Raw genomic sequence first — 21,326 nt, 5'->3', positions numbered from 1 at the left:
TTTATTTATATGCGCCAAATCACAACAGAAGTCGCCTCAAAGCACTTTATATTGTACAGTAGATCGCGCAATAATACATACAGAGATAAACCCAACAATCATATGACCCCCTATGAGCAAGCACTTTGGCGACAGTGGGAAGGAAAAACTCCCTTTTAACAGGAAGAAACCTCCAGCAGAACCAGGCTCAGGGAGGGGCGGCCATCTGCTGCGACCGGTTGGGGTGAGAGAAGGAAAACAGGATAAAGACATGCTGTGGAAGAGAGACAGAGATTAATAACAGATATGATTCGATGCAGAGAGGTCTATTAACACATAGTGAGTGAGAAAGGTGACTGGAAAGGAAAAACTCAATGCATCATGGGAATCCCCGGCAGCCTACGTCTATTGCAGCATAACTAAGGGAGGATTCAGGGTCACCTGGTCCAGCCCTAACTATATGCTTTAGCAAAAAGGAAAGTTTGAAGCCTAATCTTGAAAGTAGAGATAGTGTCTGTCTCCCGAATCCAAACTGGAAGCTGGTTCCACAGAAGAGGGGCCTGAAAACTGAAGGCTCTGCCTCCCATTCTACTTTTAAATACTCTAGGAACAACAAGTAAGCCTGCAGAGCGAGAGCGAAGTGCTCTAATAGGGTGATATGGTACTACAAGGTCATTAAGATAAGATGGGGCCTGATTATTTAAGACCTTGTATGTGAGGAGCAGGATTTTGAATTCAATTCTGGATTTAACAGGAAGCCAATGAAGGGAAGCCAAAACAGGAGAAATATGCTCTCTCTTTCTAGTCCCTGTCAGTACTCTTAATCCAGGTAATATATTTGGATTGGATATTAGTCTGATCTTGACTCAATCTCAGATCTTTAAATGTATTCAGCTTGTTACAAAATGTCAGAAAATGACCCAGCAAGTCTGTCAAGTCTGTTGTCTGTATGCTGGTTACTATTGTCCCATGTACTCCCATTATTCCAGGCTTCTCACTGGACTGCCTGAAAACTATCATCTGTTACCTACCTGCCTGTTATTCATGTAGAGCACTTTTGGTTTTGCATGAAGTGTTTTCAGGTTGCATAGGTCTCAAACACTCCCAAGTTATAAGCAATGTACATACAGTCTTTTAAAAGATAATAAACAGGCCAAAAAGAAGTCATATAGATGGAATGAAATGACTTGAATGATTCTAACTGAAAACAAGTTTAAAGAGAATTTGAAAACTGATGTCAAGAGCCAACATCAGAATAAAAGGTACAGCTTTCTCACCGTTTGCCCAGCAACTTGAGCGCCATGAGGGAGAAGATGAGGATACTAAACATGAAGAGCATGAAGACGTAGAAAATCTGAGGCAGAGCATTGCGGATACTCCTGAATGCTCTGCGGAGCTGAACACAAAGGAGCACACAGTGACACAGTTTTACATGCGGGGGGTTCACACGAACAACAAAAGCTCTTTCCTTATACACTTATCAACAACGTTTTCAAGTGCCATTGGCTCGTGAAATCAAACATTTACATGTTTAACAACATTATGTCTGCCTCAAACACTCCACAAATTCCTAGCAGAGAAAAACAAAACATGATCCATTGATCACACAGCAGAAAATTCATGACAGACAGCAATCAAAACACCACTTTGAGAGCCTTGATCAGCTGAACACAAACGAATGCTCAAACTCTGACCAGATGTGAAAACATTTTCAGAAATGACTTAAACTGAATTTAGGACCAAAGCTTTCTAAATGTCTGCAAAATATGGGTCACTTGGATTTCTGGGCAATTTGTCATTTACGACATACATGCATAAAACTTCTGTATGAGCCTAATCACCTTCAGGGCTGAAAAAGACTGGGAAAAAAAAAAAACATGCCAAAAAATGTAGTGATTACTACTATTGACAGAGCAAGATGGTTCTTGCTGTACTATGTTAGGTTAACTGGTGATTCTAAACTGGCTATGGATGTGAGATGGATAGTGTTTTAAGTACGTAGAATAAAATATGCCTATCGAGTGGACAAGTATAGCAAAAGCTGTAATGGTCCACTTGGGAAAATAGATTTGTTGGGGATTTTGTTTGACAACAAATCTGACTGCTGAACTGCCGGACAGGACAGGCAAAAAATAAAATAAATAAATAAGTTAAGTGGTTAAATAATAGAAGTTTGTTAAAAAAAAGACCTAAAAATTTAAATCTTTACATAGAGCCATCTTGTGATGTCTGTGCAATATTTTTTACAGCCACATCATCAATAATCCCCACAAACAAATATATATTTGGTGTCAAAAAACACTGAGCTAATGTAGACGTCATATTTTGAGAATGACCTCCTAACAGGGATGATTTCTTCTTAAACGTGTATTCTGGTAAATGTTATTTCCCTTAGCCTAATCTTCACTGTAGTACACACCGTTTCTGAGTTTAACCCTAGGAATGTAGGAGACTAATCATAGAAAGAAGACACCGAGACAGTCTATAGCAGAGCCATGAAAAATTTAACTAATGACCTACATTCGATTGCAGTGCTTATCCTCACTTTACTTTTAGTGCCAAGCCTTCCCATATTAGTTCAGCAGAGCTAGTTTTCTCTAAAGGTGGTGCTCATTACAACTGAAATGGATCATTCTCTGGAGAGCAGAAAAGAAATCTGACATTTCATGATAATCTCCCTATAATTAATTTAATGGGGGAAAAAAGGAAAAAAATTGAAATGTTAATGGTAATGAAGCTTTGATTACTGACTGTGGATTGTTTAAACATTCAGCCATTACCTGCCGTCCCTCTGTGACATTGACCAGTAGAAGCGGCCGCAGGACTCTGGACCAGCGGACACCATAATAATTTGCAGCTTTCAGTGCTCCATAAATGATCATATCAACCAAAGTGAGCTAGTCAATGCACAAAAGAACAAAGTCATTTAATGATAAATGGTAAATAGACTGGTTGTTATATAGTGCTTTTCTACTCTGAGCACTCAAAGCGCTTTACACAGCTTGCCTCATTCACCCAGTCACACAAGCACTTTTTTCTATGCAAGTGCTTCTAACATTCACACACACATTGAAAAATACCAGCTTCAATGCTAGTATTTACTATTTATTTGCATTTCAAAGAGTCATATGCACTTCAAGATGCATATGTCAATACTTAAAGTGTTTCCATGACCAAATTAGCTAGATAAGAATAAACAGGATTATTCTAAGATGAAATTATTTGAGCAGCAGTTGAAGGACAAAGGTTAGTCTTCTTTGAAACGAAAATGATTTCATATAAAATACAAACAAAATAACAACTTTATTCCAGAAAATAGAAAGTTGTGCAAGAAAATTTGGCACTATTCCATGTGACTGAGAGCCTCAGAATCACTGAGTCACGAGGAAGCTTTACTACTTTGGTAGTGCTGAGAAAGCAACATCTTAGGCTAAAGGTTGTTTCACAACAAGAGGAAAGCCTTCTCAGCACATCCTGTCTCTGCAGCTCAGCACACGTTAACAGTTTCAGCTTTCAGACCCTAAACCAGGAAGTCCTCCGGGTCCACACTGCAAACTCACCAACTGACAGGAATGTATAACCTCTTCCTAAGTACTTAGTCAAAACACATGTTTACAATGACTTGTTCTGGCTCTCTCTGAGCTAGAGGAGCCTTCTTCCAAAATCTTCCAATTAAAAATCCATATATATTAATAATGTGTATAAACCCCTCCCACAATAATAATGTAGATTGGCACTCCTACCGTGAGGATGACAATGATGCAGATATTTTTGGGATCTTTCCAGAACTTGTCACGGAGAATCACCTTGGCATAGTGAATGAGTCGAATGGTGAAGATGAGCAGACAGAGTATCTCCACCAGCATGGTGGCCTGAAAAACAACATAGCATGACCATACTTCTGATAATAATTTAACTTCATGGACTTCACAGTAGCTAGTCTATCTCACTGATCTCAACTGCACTACAGTAATTGCGGTATAGACAATCATACTGTACAAAACAATAATTATAGTTTTACAATGGTTTACAACTGTTTATTAATGCTTGCAATTGTATATCTACAATCTGTATAGTTTTCATATTTTTAAACATATGTATAACCTGTTCATAGCCTGTGTATACTGCTAGTATATTCATAACATACCTTCATACCGTGTACATTGTAACATACCTATAATAGATCCATATTCTGTATTGTATATTATTGCTAAAGCACTTTCTGGATGGATGCAAACTGCATTTAGTTGCCTTGTACTTGTGACATGTGCAATGACAATAAAGTTGAATTCTATTCTATTCTATTCTTCAGGACTGGTAAAATGTTGAATGGCCTGAAAATCTATTCAGTCTTTTTATAATAAAATCCTGAGGTGTAGACAGTAATTAGTATTTCTATTCATACAAGCCACAGAAGATTACATTAGAGGCAGTCAATGTTAATGGTATTATTAATTACTTTTACATTATCAGCTATTACTGAACTCCAATTTGGAATTTCAACGATTGCTCCTTTTTCATATCACATATAGGTCAAGGGTCAAGGTCAAGTTTTTTTATATAGCACATTTCCAAACCGTCCATGCTGCACAAAGTGCTTAACCATGTAAAATGCCACTAAAACAAATAAAATGTAAAACAATGATGCAGTAAAATATAGAAAAAACAAATAAATAAATAAGTCAATAAAAACAATTAAAACAACAACTAAGTCTGTTAAAACCAAAATGTTTAGGTCAAAGTGTGTTAAAAGCCAGACCATAAAAATGTGTCTTCAGTAACGATTTAAATTGATCAAGTGTTTGTGCAGATCTAATGTGGGATCTGCCTCAGAGAAGGCTCTGATGCCACGAGACTGATATAGAAAGACATACAAAGACTGTAGATACATCAAAATATAATATATACCCTAATACCATTATCTCTCAGTTTCATAAAAACTATAGCGGTATGTAGTTTGTAACAAATTACTGCTGATAGAAGAGCAGCTTATTTTAAGTGATTAGAACATTATACTAGAACTAAACATCTGCCGTGTCTCAATCATTACCAAAGATCAGACATATGACAATGTATCCATAATAGACCCCATCCATCCAAGCGTATTGACTGTACTTGGCAACAGTAATTCTTGTTGTGCTCCAGAGACCTGTTGTGAGCTGGCTGTTACCGTTACTTAAAAAGCCATCTCTAGACCCAGCTGTCTTAGCTAATTATAGGCCAATCTCCAACCTTCCTTTCATATCAAACATCCTTGAAAGAGTAGTTGTCAAACAGCTAACAGATCATCTGCAGAGGAATGGCTTATTTGAAGAGTTTCAGTCAGGTTTCAGAGCTCATCACAGCACAGAAACAGCTTTAGTGAAGGTTACAAATGATCTTCTTATGGCCTCTGACAGTGGACTCATCTCTGTGCTTGTCCTGCTAGACCTCAGTGCAGTGTTCGATACTGTCAACCATAATATCCTATTAGAGCGATTAAAGCATGCTGTAGGTATTACAGGTACTTCACTGCAGTGGCTTGTATCATATCTAACTAATAGACTCCACACATTTTCAATGCTTTGCAGATAACACACAGCTTTATCCATTCATGAAGCCATATCTCACACACCAATTAGTTAAACTGCAGGAATGTCTTACTCTCTGAAAAGCCTTCAGTTAATCTAAAATGCTGCAGCAAGAGTCCTGACAGGGACTAGAAAGAGAGAGCAGATTTCTCCTATATTGGCTTCCTGTTAAATCCAGAATTGAATTCAAAATCCTGCTCCTCACATACAAGGTCTTAAGTAATCAGGCCCCATCTTATCTTAATGACCTTAGAGTACCATATAACCCTATTAAAGCACTTCACTCTCACACTGTATAAGTAGAATGGGAGGCAGAGCCTTCAGTTTTCAGGCCCCTCGTCTGTGGAACCAGCCTTGAGTTTGGATTTGGGAGACAGACACTATCTCTACTTTTAAGATTAGGCTTCAAACTTTCTTTTTTTGCTAAAGCATATAGTTAGGGCTGGATTGGGTGACCCTGAATCCTCCCTTAGTTATGCTGCAATAGACGTAGGGTGCCGGGGGATTCCCATGATACATTTAATATTTCTTCTTCAGTCACCTTTCTCACTCACTATGTGTTAATAGACCTCTCTGCACTGGATCATACTTGTTTTTAATCTCTGTCTCTCTTCCACAGCATGTCTTTATCCTATCTTCCTTCTCTCACCCCAACCGGTCGCAGCAGATGGCCCCGCCCCTCTCTCAGCCTGGTTCTGCTGGAGGTTTCTTCCTGTTAAAAGGGAGTTTTTCCTTCCCACTGTTGCCAAAGTGCTTGCTCATAGGGGGTCATATGATTGTTGGGTTTTTATCTGTATGTATTATTGTAGGGTCTACCTTACAATAAAAAGCGCCTTGAAAAAACTAACAAACAACAACAACAACAACAACCAAACAAACTAGTAAGAAAGTATGCCATCTGTCTATGTAAACTGCTATATTTCATTTTTTTGCATTCATTAATTTTGCTACATACTTGCTAAATTTAACATCTGTCTAAGTTTAATTACTAGTCAACCTATAAACCAAAATGAAACCTAGATTTACAAGAGCCCTCATAACATCACTTAGTTAGTACTTAGTTTATATCAGAATAACTCCTATACTGTTTTTGCATAGACTCTCCTTCAATCAGCATGACAGAGGCTCAGATATTTTGTCTTTACCTTTGATCAGTTCCAATACTGTCTGCATCTCTGAATTTTTCAATAAGCACTTAGGATTGTTTGGACATTTGGCGCTGCTGACAAAACTTTTATTCCTCTCAGCATCATTAGCCTGCACATTAAAAAGAGAAACTATGAAAATAGGACAGTGTCTTTGTGTGGCAGTTGCAGTCTTACCCATATAGGCAGAGGGTATACAGCTGGATCCTCAAAGATGGCCAGAGACAGATTGACCAGCATGAAGAAGTAGAGGAGTACCTTTAGGGCCCAATGATTATAGAGCATATACAGTCTGAAAACCCACACACAAAGTTGGATATTAGATCAACTCACACTCGTTATTCAATCCAAACTGCATGCTATAGCATGACTTAAAGTCTTCACATCCAAATGCATTTCACATTAGGGGGAAGTCATTTCATGTCCATCACAGTTTGCCATAGCAGATGGACTAATAAACAGGAGAAAATGTTGCATTTGCTGGGACAATATGTTCTACATGAAAAATTATCCATTCAACAATGTTGATTTAAATCTGTTATAAAGACTAATATGTATTTTTTTAAACGTTAAATATGAAATTATGATACCTTACAGCAAATATACAGAATTTAAAAATTACCAACCAGTCAGCACAGGCAAAGAAAGTCATTGTAAACAGAGCTAAAAGAAACTGTTCTAGTCTGACATGCTCAAACTGCTGGTCAAAAAAACCTTAAGAGGAGACTGAGAGGAATGAAACATCTTCCAGGCTGAACAGATGAAACATACATGTGTACAGAAATCAGCACAACAGAGATACAGCAGAGACAAACAAAATAATTATAGAATTTCAACTTATTTAATATGGATGGATGGATGTGAAAGTCGCACCTGACAGCCTGAGGTAATGTGTCAAAGTAGACATTTCTGTTGTACTGGGCATCTGACACATAGATGGCAGCCAAGTTAAAATCCTGAAACACACAGAAGATTATTTAAAGGATTTAAATATTACTCTCAATATAAGAAAATCTGCAAAATAAAAGGTATTTAATGCTGAAAAATTAAGAAAAAATAAAACAAATCTACTATCCATCCATCCATCCATCCTCATCCGCTTTATCCGAAGTCGGGTCGCGGGGGCAGCAGCCTAAGCAGAGAAGCCCAGACCTCCCTCTCCCCAGCCACCTCCTCCAGCTCATCCGGGGGAACACCAAGGCGTTCCCAGGCCAGCCGAGAGATATAATCTCTCCAGCGCGTCCTGGGTCTGCCCCGGGGCCTCCTCCCGGTGGGACATGCCCGGAACACCTCACCCAGGAGGCGCCCAGGGGGCATCCTTGTCAGATGCCCGAACCACCTCAACTGGCTCCTTTCGATGTGGAGGAGCAGCGGCTCTACTCTGAGCCCCTCCCGGATGGCCGAACTTCTCACCCTATCTCTAAGGGAGAGGCCAGCCACCCTTCGGAGGAAGCTCATTTCTGCCGCTTGTATCCGCGATCTCGTTCTTTCGGTCACTACCCACAGCTCGTGGCCATAGGTGAGGGTCGGGACGTAGATCGACCGGTAAATTGAGAGCTTCGCTTTTACACTCAGCTCCCTCTTCACCACGACGGACCGGTGCAGCGTCCGCATCACTGCAGCCGCAGCACCAATCCGTCTGTCGATCTCCGGCTCCCTTCTCCCATCACTCGCGAACAAGACCCCGAGATACTTGAACTCCTCCACTTGGGGCAGGAACTCATCCCCGACCCGGAGTGGGCACTCCACCCTTTTCCGGCTGAGAACCATGGCCTCAGATTTGGAGGTGCTGATCCTCATTCCCGCTGCTTCACACTCGGCTGCGAACCGTTCCAGTGCGAGCTGGAGGCCCCCACCCGATGAAGCCATCAGAACCACATCATCCGCAAAAAGCAGAGATGAGATTCTGAGGCCACCGAAGTGAAAGCCCTCCGCCACTTGGCTGCGCCTAGAAATCCTGTCCATAAAAATTATGAACAGAATCGGTGATAAAGGGCAGCCCTGGCGGAGCCCATCACCCACCGGAAACAAGTCCGACTTATTGCCGGCAATGCGAACCAAACTCTTACAACGGTTGTATAGGGATCGAATGGCCCGTAGCAGTGGGCCAGACACCCCATACTCCCGCAACACCTCCCACAGGACACCCCGAGGGACACGGTCGAATGCCTTCTCCAAGTCCACAAAACACATGTAGACTGGTTGGGCAAACTCCCATGCACCCTCAAGTATCCTCGAGAGGATAAAGAGCTGGTCCAGTGTTCCGCGACCAGGACGAAAACCGCATTGTTCCTCCTGTATCCGAGGTTCGACTAATGGACGAACTCTCCTTTCCAGCACCCTGGCATAGACTTTCCCAGGGAGGCTGAGGAGTGTGATCCCCCTGTAGTTGGAACACACCCTCCGGTCTCCCTTCTTAAAGATGGGGACCACCACCCCGGTCTGCCAGTCCAGGGGTACTGCCCCTGATCTCCACGCAACATTGTAGAGGCGTGTCAACCAGGACAGCCCTACAACGTCCAGAGCCTTCAGGAACTCGGGGCGGACCTCATCAACACCAGGGGCTCTGCCACCGAGGAGTTGTTTAACTGCCTCAGTGACCTCGACCCCAGAAATTGGCGGGTCATTCCCCTCATCCCCAGACTCTGCTTCCTCCTCGGAAGACGTGTCAGTGGGATTAAGGAGGTCCTCGAAGTATTCCTTCCACCGTCTGACAATTTTCTCAGTCGACGTCAGCAGCGCACCGCCAGCACTATACACAGTGCAGGTAGAGCACCGCTTTCCCCTCCTGAGACGCCTGACGGTTTGCCAGAATCTCTTCGAGGCAGTCCGAAAGTCTTTTTCCATGGCCTCTCCGAACTCCTCCCACACCCGAGTTTTTGCTTCAGCCACTGCCCGAGTCGCATTCCGCTTGGCCTGTTGATACCTGTCAGCTGCCTCTGGAGTCCCACAGGCTAACCAAGCCCGATAGGACTCCTTCTTCAGCCTGGTGGCTCCCTTCACCTCTGGTGTCCACCATTTGGTTCGGGGATTACCACCACGGCAGGCACCAACCACCTTGCGGCCGCAGCTCAATGCAGCAGCTTCGGCAATGGAGACGCTGAACATGGTCCATTCGGACTCAATGTCCCCAGTAATCTACTATCTGATTGTTTTTCAGTTACGTATAATTGTTCGTTTCCTTAATACTCACATTTCCTTTGTCTGTTAGTGGGTTGTTTTTTTGGTTTTTGGGGTGGCTTGTGTGATACATATATAAATGGTATGAGATCAAGTGTAAACCATCATTATGATATTAACTGTAGGCACACTGGACAAGGCACAGCATGAATTACAACAGCCTACCTAAGCCATTTCTCTGTATGAGATACAGCAGGTAAAATCAGTTTTGACCATGTGACAAACTGTTGCTATTGATAAGAAATTCTCACCAGAGAACCCATCCAATCCACACATTCGAAGAAATCAATCCCAATAAATTATGTGTAATAATAAGAAATGATACAGAAAACGTATTGACCACACAAAGTAAGGGATGTACAAAAACGCATGGAAAGTCATGACACCAGCTGAATAATATCAGTAAGCAGTCCTGCCAATTGGTTTAAATTCATGTTGGTTCATTCAAACTGATGGCCTATAAAAACGTGTCTCATAAGAAACATGGGTAAAACCAATGAGGACTCTCAAGACCTTCGAGGCCTTATTGTTGCAAAACATACTGATAGCAATGGTTACAGAAGAATTTCTAAACTACTGAAGGTTCTAGTGAGCACTTTTGAAGCCGATATCCGGAAGTTGAAAGAACATCATTTCACCATAAACCGGCCACGACCAGGTGCTCACTGCAAGATTTCAGACAGAGAAAATGAAAAGAATTTTCACAAGAGTTTTCAAAGACTCGCGAACCACTTGTATAGAATACAGAATATGGTCTGGTCAAATGAGAACAAAACTGAACTCTTTGGGTGCCATAATACACACAATGTTCGGAGGTCAAAGGGCATTGCATTCTGCACTGCACAGCACTCCTGACAGTGAAGTGTGGAGGTGGGAACATCATGGTGTGGGGCTGTTTTTCAGGATACAGCACTGACAACTTCATATAATTGAAGGAGTGATGAATTGGAAAGTGTACAGATACTTTTGCTGCCATCTAACTGAATGTTGAACATGAAACAAGGGTGTATGTTTCAGTAAGACAATGATCCCAAACACACAGTCAAGGAAAATCTCAATTGATTTCAGTGAAAGAAAATAAAGCTACTAGAATGGCCCGGCCAATCTGACCTGAATCCAAACGAAAATCATATAAGGGGCCCACAGAACCTTCAAGATTTGAACACTGCTTGTGTAGAAGAATGGGCCAAAATCACACCTGCGCAACACATGAAGCTGTCACAACCAACAAAGGCAAATGTTAGTATGCATGTTCAATAAATTTTGCGCTCTGTCATTTCTCATTATTACGCATAATTTATGGTCATCTGTGGTAAGATTTCTTTACATGTGTAGACTTAACTGGTTGTTATTGGCATCTCGTGAGAATTTTACATCAGCAGCACCTTTAGAAATTGGTGGCACGTTCAATACTTATTTTACTCACTGTAATTATCAGCAGCTTCACCAAAAGGTTGAGGAAATGAAAACAACTTGCGGAAGCCCAGACTCAGGGTCAGCAGTGACCTGCTTGACAGAGCCTCAGTGATGGATCCTTGATTCAGGGCCAATATACATCCCAAGCACCAAAAGACTAGCGCACTTATACAGAAAACGGTGTTAGAGGTCATGTCTATGCTGTCTGATTAATTGGTGAAAATAGTATATTTGGGTAATAGCGCCAATTTCTGCAGCAATATTTTATCATACTTGGGGGGGGGGTCCCCTTTTTTTGTTTTTAAACAGTCGTCCAAAGCTATCGAATATCTATTTTACCCTGCACGTCAATGATTCACTTAATGCACAATAAATTCAATTTTAACAGAGAACTAACTAGGGAAGTTGGAAGCTGTATACTAAAGATGGGTGCTTTATGGGGCTTAAAGGACAAGAGTCCAACAGTTTACTGCAGTCGTGGAATCATTTGCACGTTCTCCAGGCCGCTGACAGAAAACCTGCACAATTACTTGTAGTTGTACAGGAGCGTCCAGCTGTGTCTTACCTCTTTGCTTTTTGCTGTATTCCCGATGTTTGAAATTCCCTTTCTTGCAGACGCTTCGGGAATGTTTTCATTCTTCTCTGGTTCAGACATCTCTCAACACGACCGGCGCAAAACGTCCCAAAATGTTTCTTAAAACTTTCTTAACGACTCTCGAAATATCTCCAAACTTGCACTACCAGCTCGTTTCTAAGTGGTGAAAAAAAGAAAAACATATATCCAAACTTAGTTTAAGTCGCACTTTTTGACGTAAACGTCACATAAAGCGTCATCCACGAGATTCGCGTCAGAGGATTTCTTTCCAGTGGCATAAAAATGACAACAGCTTGCCATCCATCTCAGCCTACTGATCTGGTCCGAGCCGCTTCAAGCCTTGGTCTAATAAACCACGACTCTTGCTGACTTCACGGACCAGCGGAATGAATAAGGAGGGGGGAAGATACAGTTATGTGTAAAACAGGCTTATTACCATTAAACAAAACAACAGCAAATTATCTCATATTCCCTCATGAAAAACTTGTAAATAGCGAGCAAGACCTATAATAGACTTACAAAACGCAAAATGTTACGTTTTAACCAGATTTAGAGTAGTTGACCAAACGCCTCAATGAAAATCGACAATAAATGCATAAAAGGTTAAAAAAAAATTAACTTTGAATAAATAAGTAAAAGGAAAAAGCTTATTTTCGTAGTATTGTTGATACATGTCATTGTTCCATGTCCCTTTTTTATTCTTGTCCAATTAGCCTCTACAATTTAATTTAATTTGTTCTATACTTATTCCTTTGTAGTGGTTTCTATAAAACATTTATTTTTGGTGCTTGTTTTCTTTTTCACCGTTTTCACTGTTGAACTCGTATTATTATGCTGTTGTATTTTTCAGACATTACTCGGAGACAGTAAAAGCACCACATGGTATCATGTGACTCAGCACGATAACGGAAACTGGGAGAGAGAGTCACAGGCATTTAAAATAGAGGGAAAATTAGGAGAATATACAGAAATAAAAGTTTTTGCATTTTTGTAGTGTGTTTATCCTACAATATAACGTGCCTTGATGCGACTGTTGTTGTCATTTGACACTGTATAAATGAAACTGAATTTACCCATTTAGCCCGTTTGCTGATGTTACATTTAGTGAACCACATAAAAAAAATACTTGTCCTTGGCATATTGAAATTACTTTGTAGCGCAAGGTCCTGGTACTTTTGTCAAAGGGCAGTAAACACATAGAAAGTCGCCCTTACACACACACACACACACACACACACACATATAGATAGATAGATAGATAGATAGATAGATATAAGCAGGGAAGAAGGCTACAGTGACAGTGCAAAAGTGCAGTATATATTGTGGCATGCAGAGGAATCTTAACAAAAAAGCTCACAGAGAGATTGAGCTTGCTGTTCAACCCCAATCTGGTAGGGGAAGCTCTTTATTAAAACAGTTGCTGGTGCTACAATTTGCCTCAAGGGTCAACAACAGCACAACAGAAGTCACTCATGGTACAGCACTCTCTCTACAAAACAACAACTGTCAGTGACTCTGCACCACAGCGTAAACACAACATTCAAGATAACAGTTAAAAGTAACGTAACAATTTTGCACTGTCACTATAGCCTTCTTCCCCTGCTATTGGTTAGCCATAACTAGTTGTCCATCTGTATCTGGAAGCAGGAGCAGATCTACTGTGGTGGTGATCTCTGCCACCCCTAGTGCCACCCTAGTTTTGCATATGACAATATTGTTTATTAAAATAAGCTAACATTAAAACTTTGAGCCTAGCTACATTAACATTGAATATAAATTCTAAAACTGAATATGCAGCCCCAATCAAAAGTTTAAGACCAGTTGAAAAATTGCAAAACATCACATTTTGCATGGTTGGATCTTAACAAGATTCCAAGTAGAGCTTCAACATGCAACAAGAAGAAACAAAACCTTTTTTTTTTTGAACATGCAATTTATGGAAAACAATGCTTAAACTGAAACGGGCTGTTTTACAGATGATCAAAAGTTTAGGACCACATGCCTTTAAAATGCCAATTCTGTGCAAAAATTTGGATTCTTTGTCATTTTCTGTCAGGTAGTCACACTGTCATTACTTTCTGATGGCAAAGGCAAAAAAACGTTCCCTTTTTGAACGTGGTCGGGTTGTTGAACTGCATAAGCAGGGTCTCTTGCAGCATCGCTGCTGAGGTGGGACACAGTAAGACAGTCATTTGGAATTTCTTAAATGATCCTGAGGGTTATGGAATAAAAAAGTAAAGTGGAAGCACTGATCTAGAGGATAACATTGGAGAGAGAGACAATTTTCACAAAGATCAGAGATTTATTGGAGTGTTAATCATAGGGTGTTGTATTTTGTTGTTGTTTTAGTTTATGTGCTTAATTTGTTTTATGTGTGTATTGTATATGAGTGTAGACTTGTATATAGTTAAACATGCATGGATAATATAATGTTGAATTCTGAATATTGATTTATAAACAGTGGTATTTGAAATAAGTGGGTAGGAAAAGAAAAAGTAAACGCATCCCAGTGGGAACAGCTCACGCAAGTGGGACTCTAATCAGTTGCCCGAGGAAGTAGCTGATCTACTATGAGCCCCTCTCAAATGACTGAACTCCTCACCCTCTTTCTAAGGGAAAGGCCAGAAAGCTTATTTTTGCCACTTGTATCCACAATCTCATTCTTTCAGGCACTACTAGAGCTCATAACCTCAGATCAGGGAAATGACATAGATCGACCAGTAAATTAATAGCTTCCCCTTTATGCTCAGCTCTCTCTTCACTACGACAGAATGATACAGCATCCACATCCCTGAAGATATTGACAGACTGAGTGGTGTACGATCTTGCACCCTTCTTTCCTCACCCCTGAAAAAGACCCCAAGATATTTAAACTGCTCCACTAGCAACTATTTTAGTGATTTTGTGATATGCAAATAAAATTGAATTGAAATTAATTAAATAAAACAATTATTAATTAATTAGTTAAAGAGCGTTGACCTGTTTTATGTTTTTAGGAGTGAAGCTTTGGATTTGTGGATGATCCTTAAGCCTGTAAGCTCATTTCTCCCATTTGTAGTCAAGATATCATTCTTTCAGTTCATTTTTCAGAGCTTATGACCACAGGTCAAGGTAGATCGATCTGTAAATCGTCAGCTTCCACGCTGAGATCACTCTTCATCATAGCAGATGTGTACAGAATCCACATCACTGGTGTCACCATACTTGTTGTCTCTCAAGCTTCCTCCTAAGGCAGTAACTCATTCCTGACCCCAAAGTGGGTACTCCACCTTTTCCCAACTGAAGACCATGGCCTCAGATTTTGAGTTGTTAATTTTCATCCCCCCCCCCAAAAAAAGCTACAGCGTCCATAAAAAGCTGAGATAAGATCCTGCAACCACCAAACCAAACACCCTTCACCACTCAGCTGCACCTGCACCTTATTTTATACATTCATTTTTCCAAATAACTGCACGAACAGTTCTCACCTAGTTTCTTGCTGATGGTCTTGGAGCCCATTCCAGCATGGAACAAGTCTTCAATCATGTCCCTTCAATCAACAGCTCTTTGCTCTTGCCCATGGTGGTGAGGAGGTTGGAACAATACTTTGAGATCAAAAGTATCTGTAATTGACTGATTGTAGTCAACCTGTGCGAATTCTGGCTGGGTTGTAGGGGATCAGATTCTTATTTCACTCAATGACATTCAAAACAAACTATACTTTTTATCTAATTTTTTTTAAATTCTTTTCGTTGATATTGTCTCTCTCAATTAAAATGAAGCTACCATAAAATTTATTGCTGTTCATTTTTTGTGAGCAAATTTTAAATTTCTACGGGGGATCAAATAATTATTCCCCTGACTGGACCACCGGCTTGACATACTCATTAAGTAAGAAACTTACGGTAAGGGGAGATTCCAACAGATTTATTTGATAAGGATATGAAAACAATCACATTTAATGAAACAATGTTTTTTTGAATGACAAGAAACAAATCATTTTGGATACATTTTTAACACAGTATTAATACTGTGGTTTTAAGTGTCTGCCCCAGTTGAAATAAAATTTGACTATTCTTGCTTTAGTTTAAGATAATTCTTGTTAGCAGCACTGACATCTATAATTTTAGGTGTTTAAATTGAACTGGTTAACATGAAGAAATAAATACAATCTCCCTACAATACACTGTGAAGCTGAGTAAGTCCACCCTTTAAATCGACATAAAAAAGTCTTAATCAAGACATTTATTTTATTGAAATATACATTTCCATGTTTTTAATTACTTTAAATTACAACTTGAAACAGCAATTTATTTGAACTAACTCAAGAAAAGTGTCAAGCTGTCCAACAAAACTGAATTTTTACGGCAATCGTTTCAAACTTGATATTCTCAAGTGGATGTGGATGGATGTGGATACAGTACAGTCTTTATCAGTGAATGTGAGGCACAGTCGTCTGGAGGCTGATTTCTATCCTTCCATCATTCCAGGGACTTAAATAAAAATCAGTCTGGTCTCCCTTCAACAGTTTTCTTTTTGACTGCAACTTCAGAGCGCACCACGCTCTTCATAGTTCTCTGCATTATCCATGTGGCCAGGTGGATAGTCACAAAGGCACCAGAGACGGCCCACAGCCAGTTCCTTCTGAGCCAGCTCTGAGGTTTCATGCTGACCACTGCAGGGGAAGAAGAAAAACAGTATTTACTCACACTTGGTATATAGAAAAACATGGCAGAAAAGCCAAAGAAAAATGACCATTTTCACAGTTACTGGGAGGAAGAGTTTGTTTTTTAATCACAGGTAAACAAAATGTGTATGTCTCACTTGCTGTGGCACTGGGAAACTGAACCATCTGAACTGTGAGCCCAAGGAAAAAGTAAGACTGCTGCTGACATGATAAATGCATCTAAAGCCAAGATGAGAAAAAAAAAAGTCCTGCACATTCCCTCCAAACAACCACTTCGTTCTCACTGTTTTCCAGTTTCGATGATATCATGTGTTTTTACGACAGTCCAGCCATACTACAAGTGCAGTGACCATTAAGCACATTTTTCCTGGGTGATGGGGAGTAGCAATTGCCAGCCATGTGCATTCCTGTGCAAACGTTAGTCAGACCCTCTCTAGCTCTAAGAGTCAATTTGCAAATATAAGGGATAGGATGGATATAAAATTACTGTTAATCGTGAGAATCGGGCTGCTGTGGGATTATCTTTACTAAAGTACACAACTCCATTGAGGTTAATTAGAAGGAGATGGAGTTATACTCTGGCATATTGTTTACATCTTTTATGGGTTTTGCGTTAGAGGTATTACTTTACAGACCTGTACCTGATATTCAGTATTTTGGGAGATTTGCCTGAAGTTGTTAGTAATCATACATAGAAGCATGTGACTTTTCTCTGTAGTGTTTTGACATGATTGGGTACTGCAGTTAGGTTATTTGGCCACAAGAGGGCTCTGTTAACCACCTGACTGTCCATTTTGCCCAATAGTAAAATATTTTCTGTTGTTTGGGATATATAAATATTTCAACTTTCTTCCTGTTTCAAATGGCACTGCAGGATTTCATTCAACCAGAATATTTAGTTGATTATTTAGGATGTAGTTGATTATTGGTGTAGAATACTGAAGAGTAATAGTTGTTAAATTTGTCATGTAATAATTATTACTCTCCCTTTTTTTTTGTTTTATTAGAACCACACATAGACACCCCCATACCCTTCCTGGGTATGCCAATTGCAGTGTTACTTGCCTGTTCTTATATACTTTATGAATTAAGATTCATAAAGTATATATGGAACGAACTCTGTGCCCTGCTCTCTGACTGGTGCTATCACACCAGCATCCCAGAGATAACTCTCTGACACTCATTCTGTTTCAATTGATTATATATCAGATGTTTCTAAAAATTGACTGCACTCCACCAGTGATAAATTCAGTTGATTGGACATGACTGGGAAAGACACACACTTGTCTATATAAGGTCCCATATGTAACAGTGCACGTTAGAGCACAAACCAAGCCGTGAAGTCCAAGGAATTGTCTGTAGACCTCTGAGACAGGATTGTATCGAGGCACAGATCTGAGGAAAGGTACAGAAACATTTCTGCATCTGTAAAGGTACTTGTATAGGTAGCTTGGCTAAGTACTTGCTCGAGGGAGGTCATTTGTTTTATCAGTATTACTGTAGGATATTGCCGAGTTATTGTAGGTTAGATTTGGTGCCATATAAATACAATTAAATAGAATTTTACATTATCTTGATAGTTTTCATTCTTTTATCTTTAAGTTTTGAAAATATAAAATAGATGGATAAAACTTTACAGTTTGACCATTCAGACAAAAAAATCTATTCCCTGTAAACATTTATTCATTCATTTGGGTGTGACTCTTATCAGCTGTTTGGGCTGAGTTCTACTGGGGGCTGGGATGATGTCTTTGGAAATTTGTGACAGAACTGAGCATGGCAGTCGCACAGCAAACTTAAACTTCCAGGAAACAGGACATTAGAGGACTACCAATAAAATTATGTCTGTGAATAGACTCCGCAGTCTATTCACACCTACAGGCCAGCTGCCACTCTTTTAATGATGAGGATGTACACATCCTGGACAAGGAGGAACGCTGGTTTGGAGTCAAGGAGGTCATTTACGAAAACGGGAAAGACGATTTCTGAATCGAGGAGGGCGCAACGGCGCAGCGGTGCTGCAAATGCTTGCGTTTGATGCATTGCTTTGATTGTTTTGCCACCAGTACCCGGCATGCAATGCGCGAAAGTCACGTGGTCTGTCAATCTCTATAGGAACAAGCAAGACCCCGCAGGCTGTACAGAGATGCTAATGAGAAAATCCAGCATTAAGCAGCAACGTGCAAGATGCTAGCAGTCCGAAAGACATTCTGATGTTGTTGCTGTAGATCCTCGTGGTGTGGATGAATGAATCAATGTCTTTTTAAGCATTTAGCTTCATTTCATCCATGTACAGGAGGTGGGTGACGATTGCCCCATTCTGTAGTTAGTCTCCAAAACCAGTGGGGAAGGAGGAGCTCCTTGGTAGACCCTGCACTTCATGGTAACTTGCTATTGGTGCTATTGGTTCGAAGTTGGCCTCTAGAAGCTACTAAATGTTTTGCTGTCTCTCTAAATGCTGGGTATCAAAGATTCCACAGGTCCCACACTGTCTTCGTGTAACCCCTTCCACTGGGGTTAATTGTGCAGGCACATGCCAACAGTGCTTTGTTTTCATTTCTTCCCTACTTATGCCTTCCTGTTCCAGTAACCCACTTCTCATGTGTGTGTCATGGTTCCTCAACACCTGACGTGGACAAGGTCCACGTCATGTCTGAGCTGGTTTGGCTTCAGTTATCTCTCTCTTTCTCATATCCAAGGTAGCTTGGATAGCATAGGGGGTCTAGCCAAGGGACCCTTACTGGATACAGACACCGGAGAAAACACCAAGAAAGGTCAAGTGTGCAGTAGAGTATTAAACTTTATGTGTAGGGACTTCAGGTTGAACACCCAAGCTGAGGATGTCAAAGAGCTACCGAATGAGGCAGGGCAGTGTGAACACTGGGTGGTAGAGAGGCTGCAGACAGATGTGGCCAAGATGATAAACTTAAAATTTTCTACTTTTCCAGTAACTTATAAAAATCAGTTTATTTTGTTGTAGCCATCTGGGTAAACAGTTTTATAATTTAGGCAATCTTTATTTTCACCTTGCTAACACAACACATTAGTTAGTTAATTTTTTTAATTTTTCCATTACGCTCTTCTTCTACAATAATTAAAATTATTCAGATATTGTTTTCTATATTGTGTTCAAAAATATATCTTAACTTCACTAACTTAACTCATAAAAAACCCCCCAAAATTAAACCTATAATTGGGGAAACTAGTTGAAATTTAACAAGTTAACTTTTTCGAGATATGACTTCTTTGCCGTTATTTCTGTTGTTGCAGGATGGGATCATAATCTTCCCTGTGGTATCAAATATCAGTTATTTTCCTTGGTATTGGTATTGAGTTAATTCGTAGAGTTGTTTGTTTGTTTTTTTAAATTGGAGCACCAACCTGTGAAAAATCTGAAAATACAACTAAAGCTAGATGAAACTGTTCTGAGTTTTACAAACCCTTTGTGTGCTCAGTTATACAAACTCTCAAGGGCAGTAAAACTGAGCACACTTTCTGCAGGTGTTTTTAACAGTTTCATACCTCAGTGCGGGTTACTTGCTCTTGTGAGCAACAGCTGGAGGAGGAGAAGGAAGAGCAGATGCAGGAGGGGAAACGTAGGTAACAATGCCAGGTTCAGGAATATACTCGTCTCCGTCTTTGCGTAGCAGTGGGTTTCCCTTCAGATTGTACCAGCCCCAGTGGATCAGCCCCAGACTTGTGCCCATCACAATCAACACTTTGTAGTTACTCCACAAATCCCGCAGACCCATAACTAAGATGCTAAAAAAAAAAAATCCCAAAGATGATCACTGCATTCATATAGACAGTTAATATGATTCTTACTTCAAGTATACTGTAGTAACTAGTCAAAAAAATAAATACTGAAATGGAAGTGGAATTAAAGTACAAGGCAGCATTAAAGGGAAAGTACACTTATAAGCAATAGTTGAGTGACAGTCATTTTCCATCACTGGTCATTCAAAGGTCAAGTGTGCCAAAAAGAAACAAATATCAATTTGATCAAAGGACTATACTCTGAGTCTATTTTTGCTGGACGATCCTGACAAGTCCAGTAAAAAGCAAAGTAAAGCAAGTAAACAAAACTACTGCCTATAGAATTATAGGAGCACTGACATTCAATCGATTTCTCATTTAGAACGACACACGTACAAGTATGCAAAGGATATTGTATGCTGCATATGCACAGAATATTGTAAATTATTACTCAGTGAGACATCAAGAATGTTACAACACAATAAGGAACTGATTCATATCTATTAAAGTACCGTTTTAATACATTTGGTATCTGTTTTTTTAACCTGCTCACAGTTTAGTTTAAGAAGCCAAAAAAAGCTATCGCCTGCTCAACCCCATTGATTATCTGTATTGAAATTGCTCAAGAGAAATTAAACTTAACCAAAATTAAAATGACCAACACAAACTAACCTGTGGTGACATAAGAGAAGCCCTCACCTTCAGAATCCATCTGTGTTTTCTGCGCTGAGGATCACGTGGTAACCGGGATGAGGGAGACTAAACAGGTGCCTGAACTTAATTTACGTTAATTATAAGCATAATTGCTCAAACCGTTAGTGCTAAATACTAACACACTTATTGTTATTAATTATTATGTTTTCTCATGGAACCCAAATTGAAATAAACACCTTTAAATGTGCCGCTGATGTTATAAGAAGTTATTTTTTACTCAGGCAACACATTAGAAGCCTGAAATTAATCATGTGACTGTGTAACCATCGGCTATTGGTTGAGTTTTGCATTACTAGTTAAAAGGT

General features: G+C 40.0%; 1 protein-coding gene and 1 long non-coding RNA gene across 6 annotated transcripts in view; both read right to left on the bottom strand.

Annotated features, from left to right (window-relative positions):
• Positions 1-12,241, bottom strand: part of tpcn3 (two pore segment channel 3) — a 29,516-nt gene extending 17,275 nt beyond the window's left edge. For 3 of the 4 annotated variants that reach the window (XM_025908205.1, XM_003452750.5, XM_019360447.2), the window contains exons 1-6: positions 11,856-12,241; positions 7,568-7,650; positions 6,872-6,986; positions 3,723-3,851; positions 2,760-2,876; positions 1,257-1,375 (exon numbers count right to left, since the gene is read on the bottom strand). In XM_025908205.1, the coding sequence (XP_025763990.1) occupies positions 1,257-1,375; positions 2,760-2,876; positions 3,723-3,851; positions 6,872-6,986; positions 7,568-7,650; positions 11,856-11,945 (653 nt within the window). In that variant the 5' untranslated portion in view covers positions 11,946-12,241. The remainder of the gene's footprint in view (positions 1-1,256; positions 1,376-2,759; positions 2,877-3,722; positions 3,852-6,871; positions 6,987-7,567; positions 7,651-11,855) is intronic. The other variant, XM_025908206.1, reaches the window with a different exon arrangement.
• A 3,529-nt stretch (positions 12,242-15,770) lies between these two features.
• Positions 15,771-21,034, bottom strand: LOC100698243 (uncharacterized). Of its 2 annotated transcripts, none has more exons than XR_134871.3 (3): positions 20,980-21,034; positions 20,074-20,313; positions 15,771-16,539 (listed from the first exon to the last, which is right to left on the bottom strand). It is a non-coding gene; the product is annotated as an uncharacterized LOC100698243 (long non-coding RNA). The 2 variants fall into 2 exon arrangements; XR_003220613.1 differs by having other exon boundaries at positions 21,007-21,032.
• Positions 21,035-21,326: the final 292 nt, after the last annotated feature.

This window comes from Oreochromis niloticus, linkage group LG6, assembly GCF_001858045.2.
Source record: "Oreochromis niloticus isolate F11D_XX linkage group LG6, O_niloticus_UMD_NMBU, whole genome shotgun sequence".
NCBI classification, from domain to species: Eukaryota; Metazoa; Chordata; class Actinopteri; order Cichliformes; family Cichlidae; genus Oreochromis; species Oreochromis niloticus.
The sequence above is the reverse complement of the archived record's forward strand: the minus strand, read 5'-3'. Positions and strand labels throughout refer to the sequence as shown.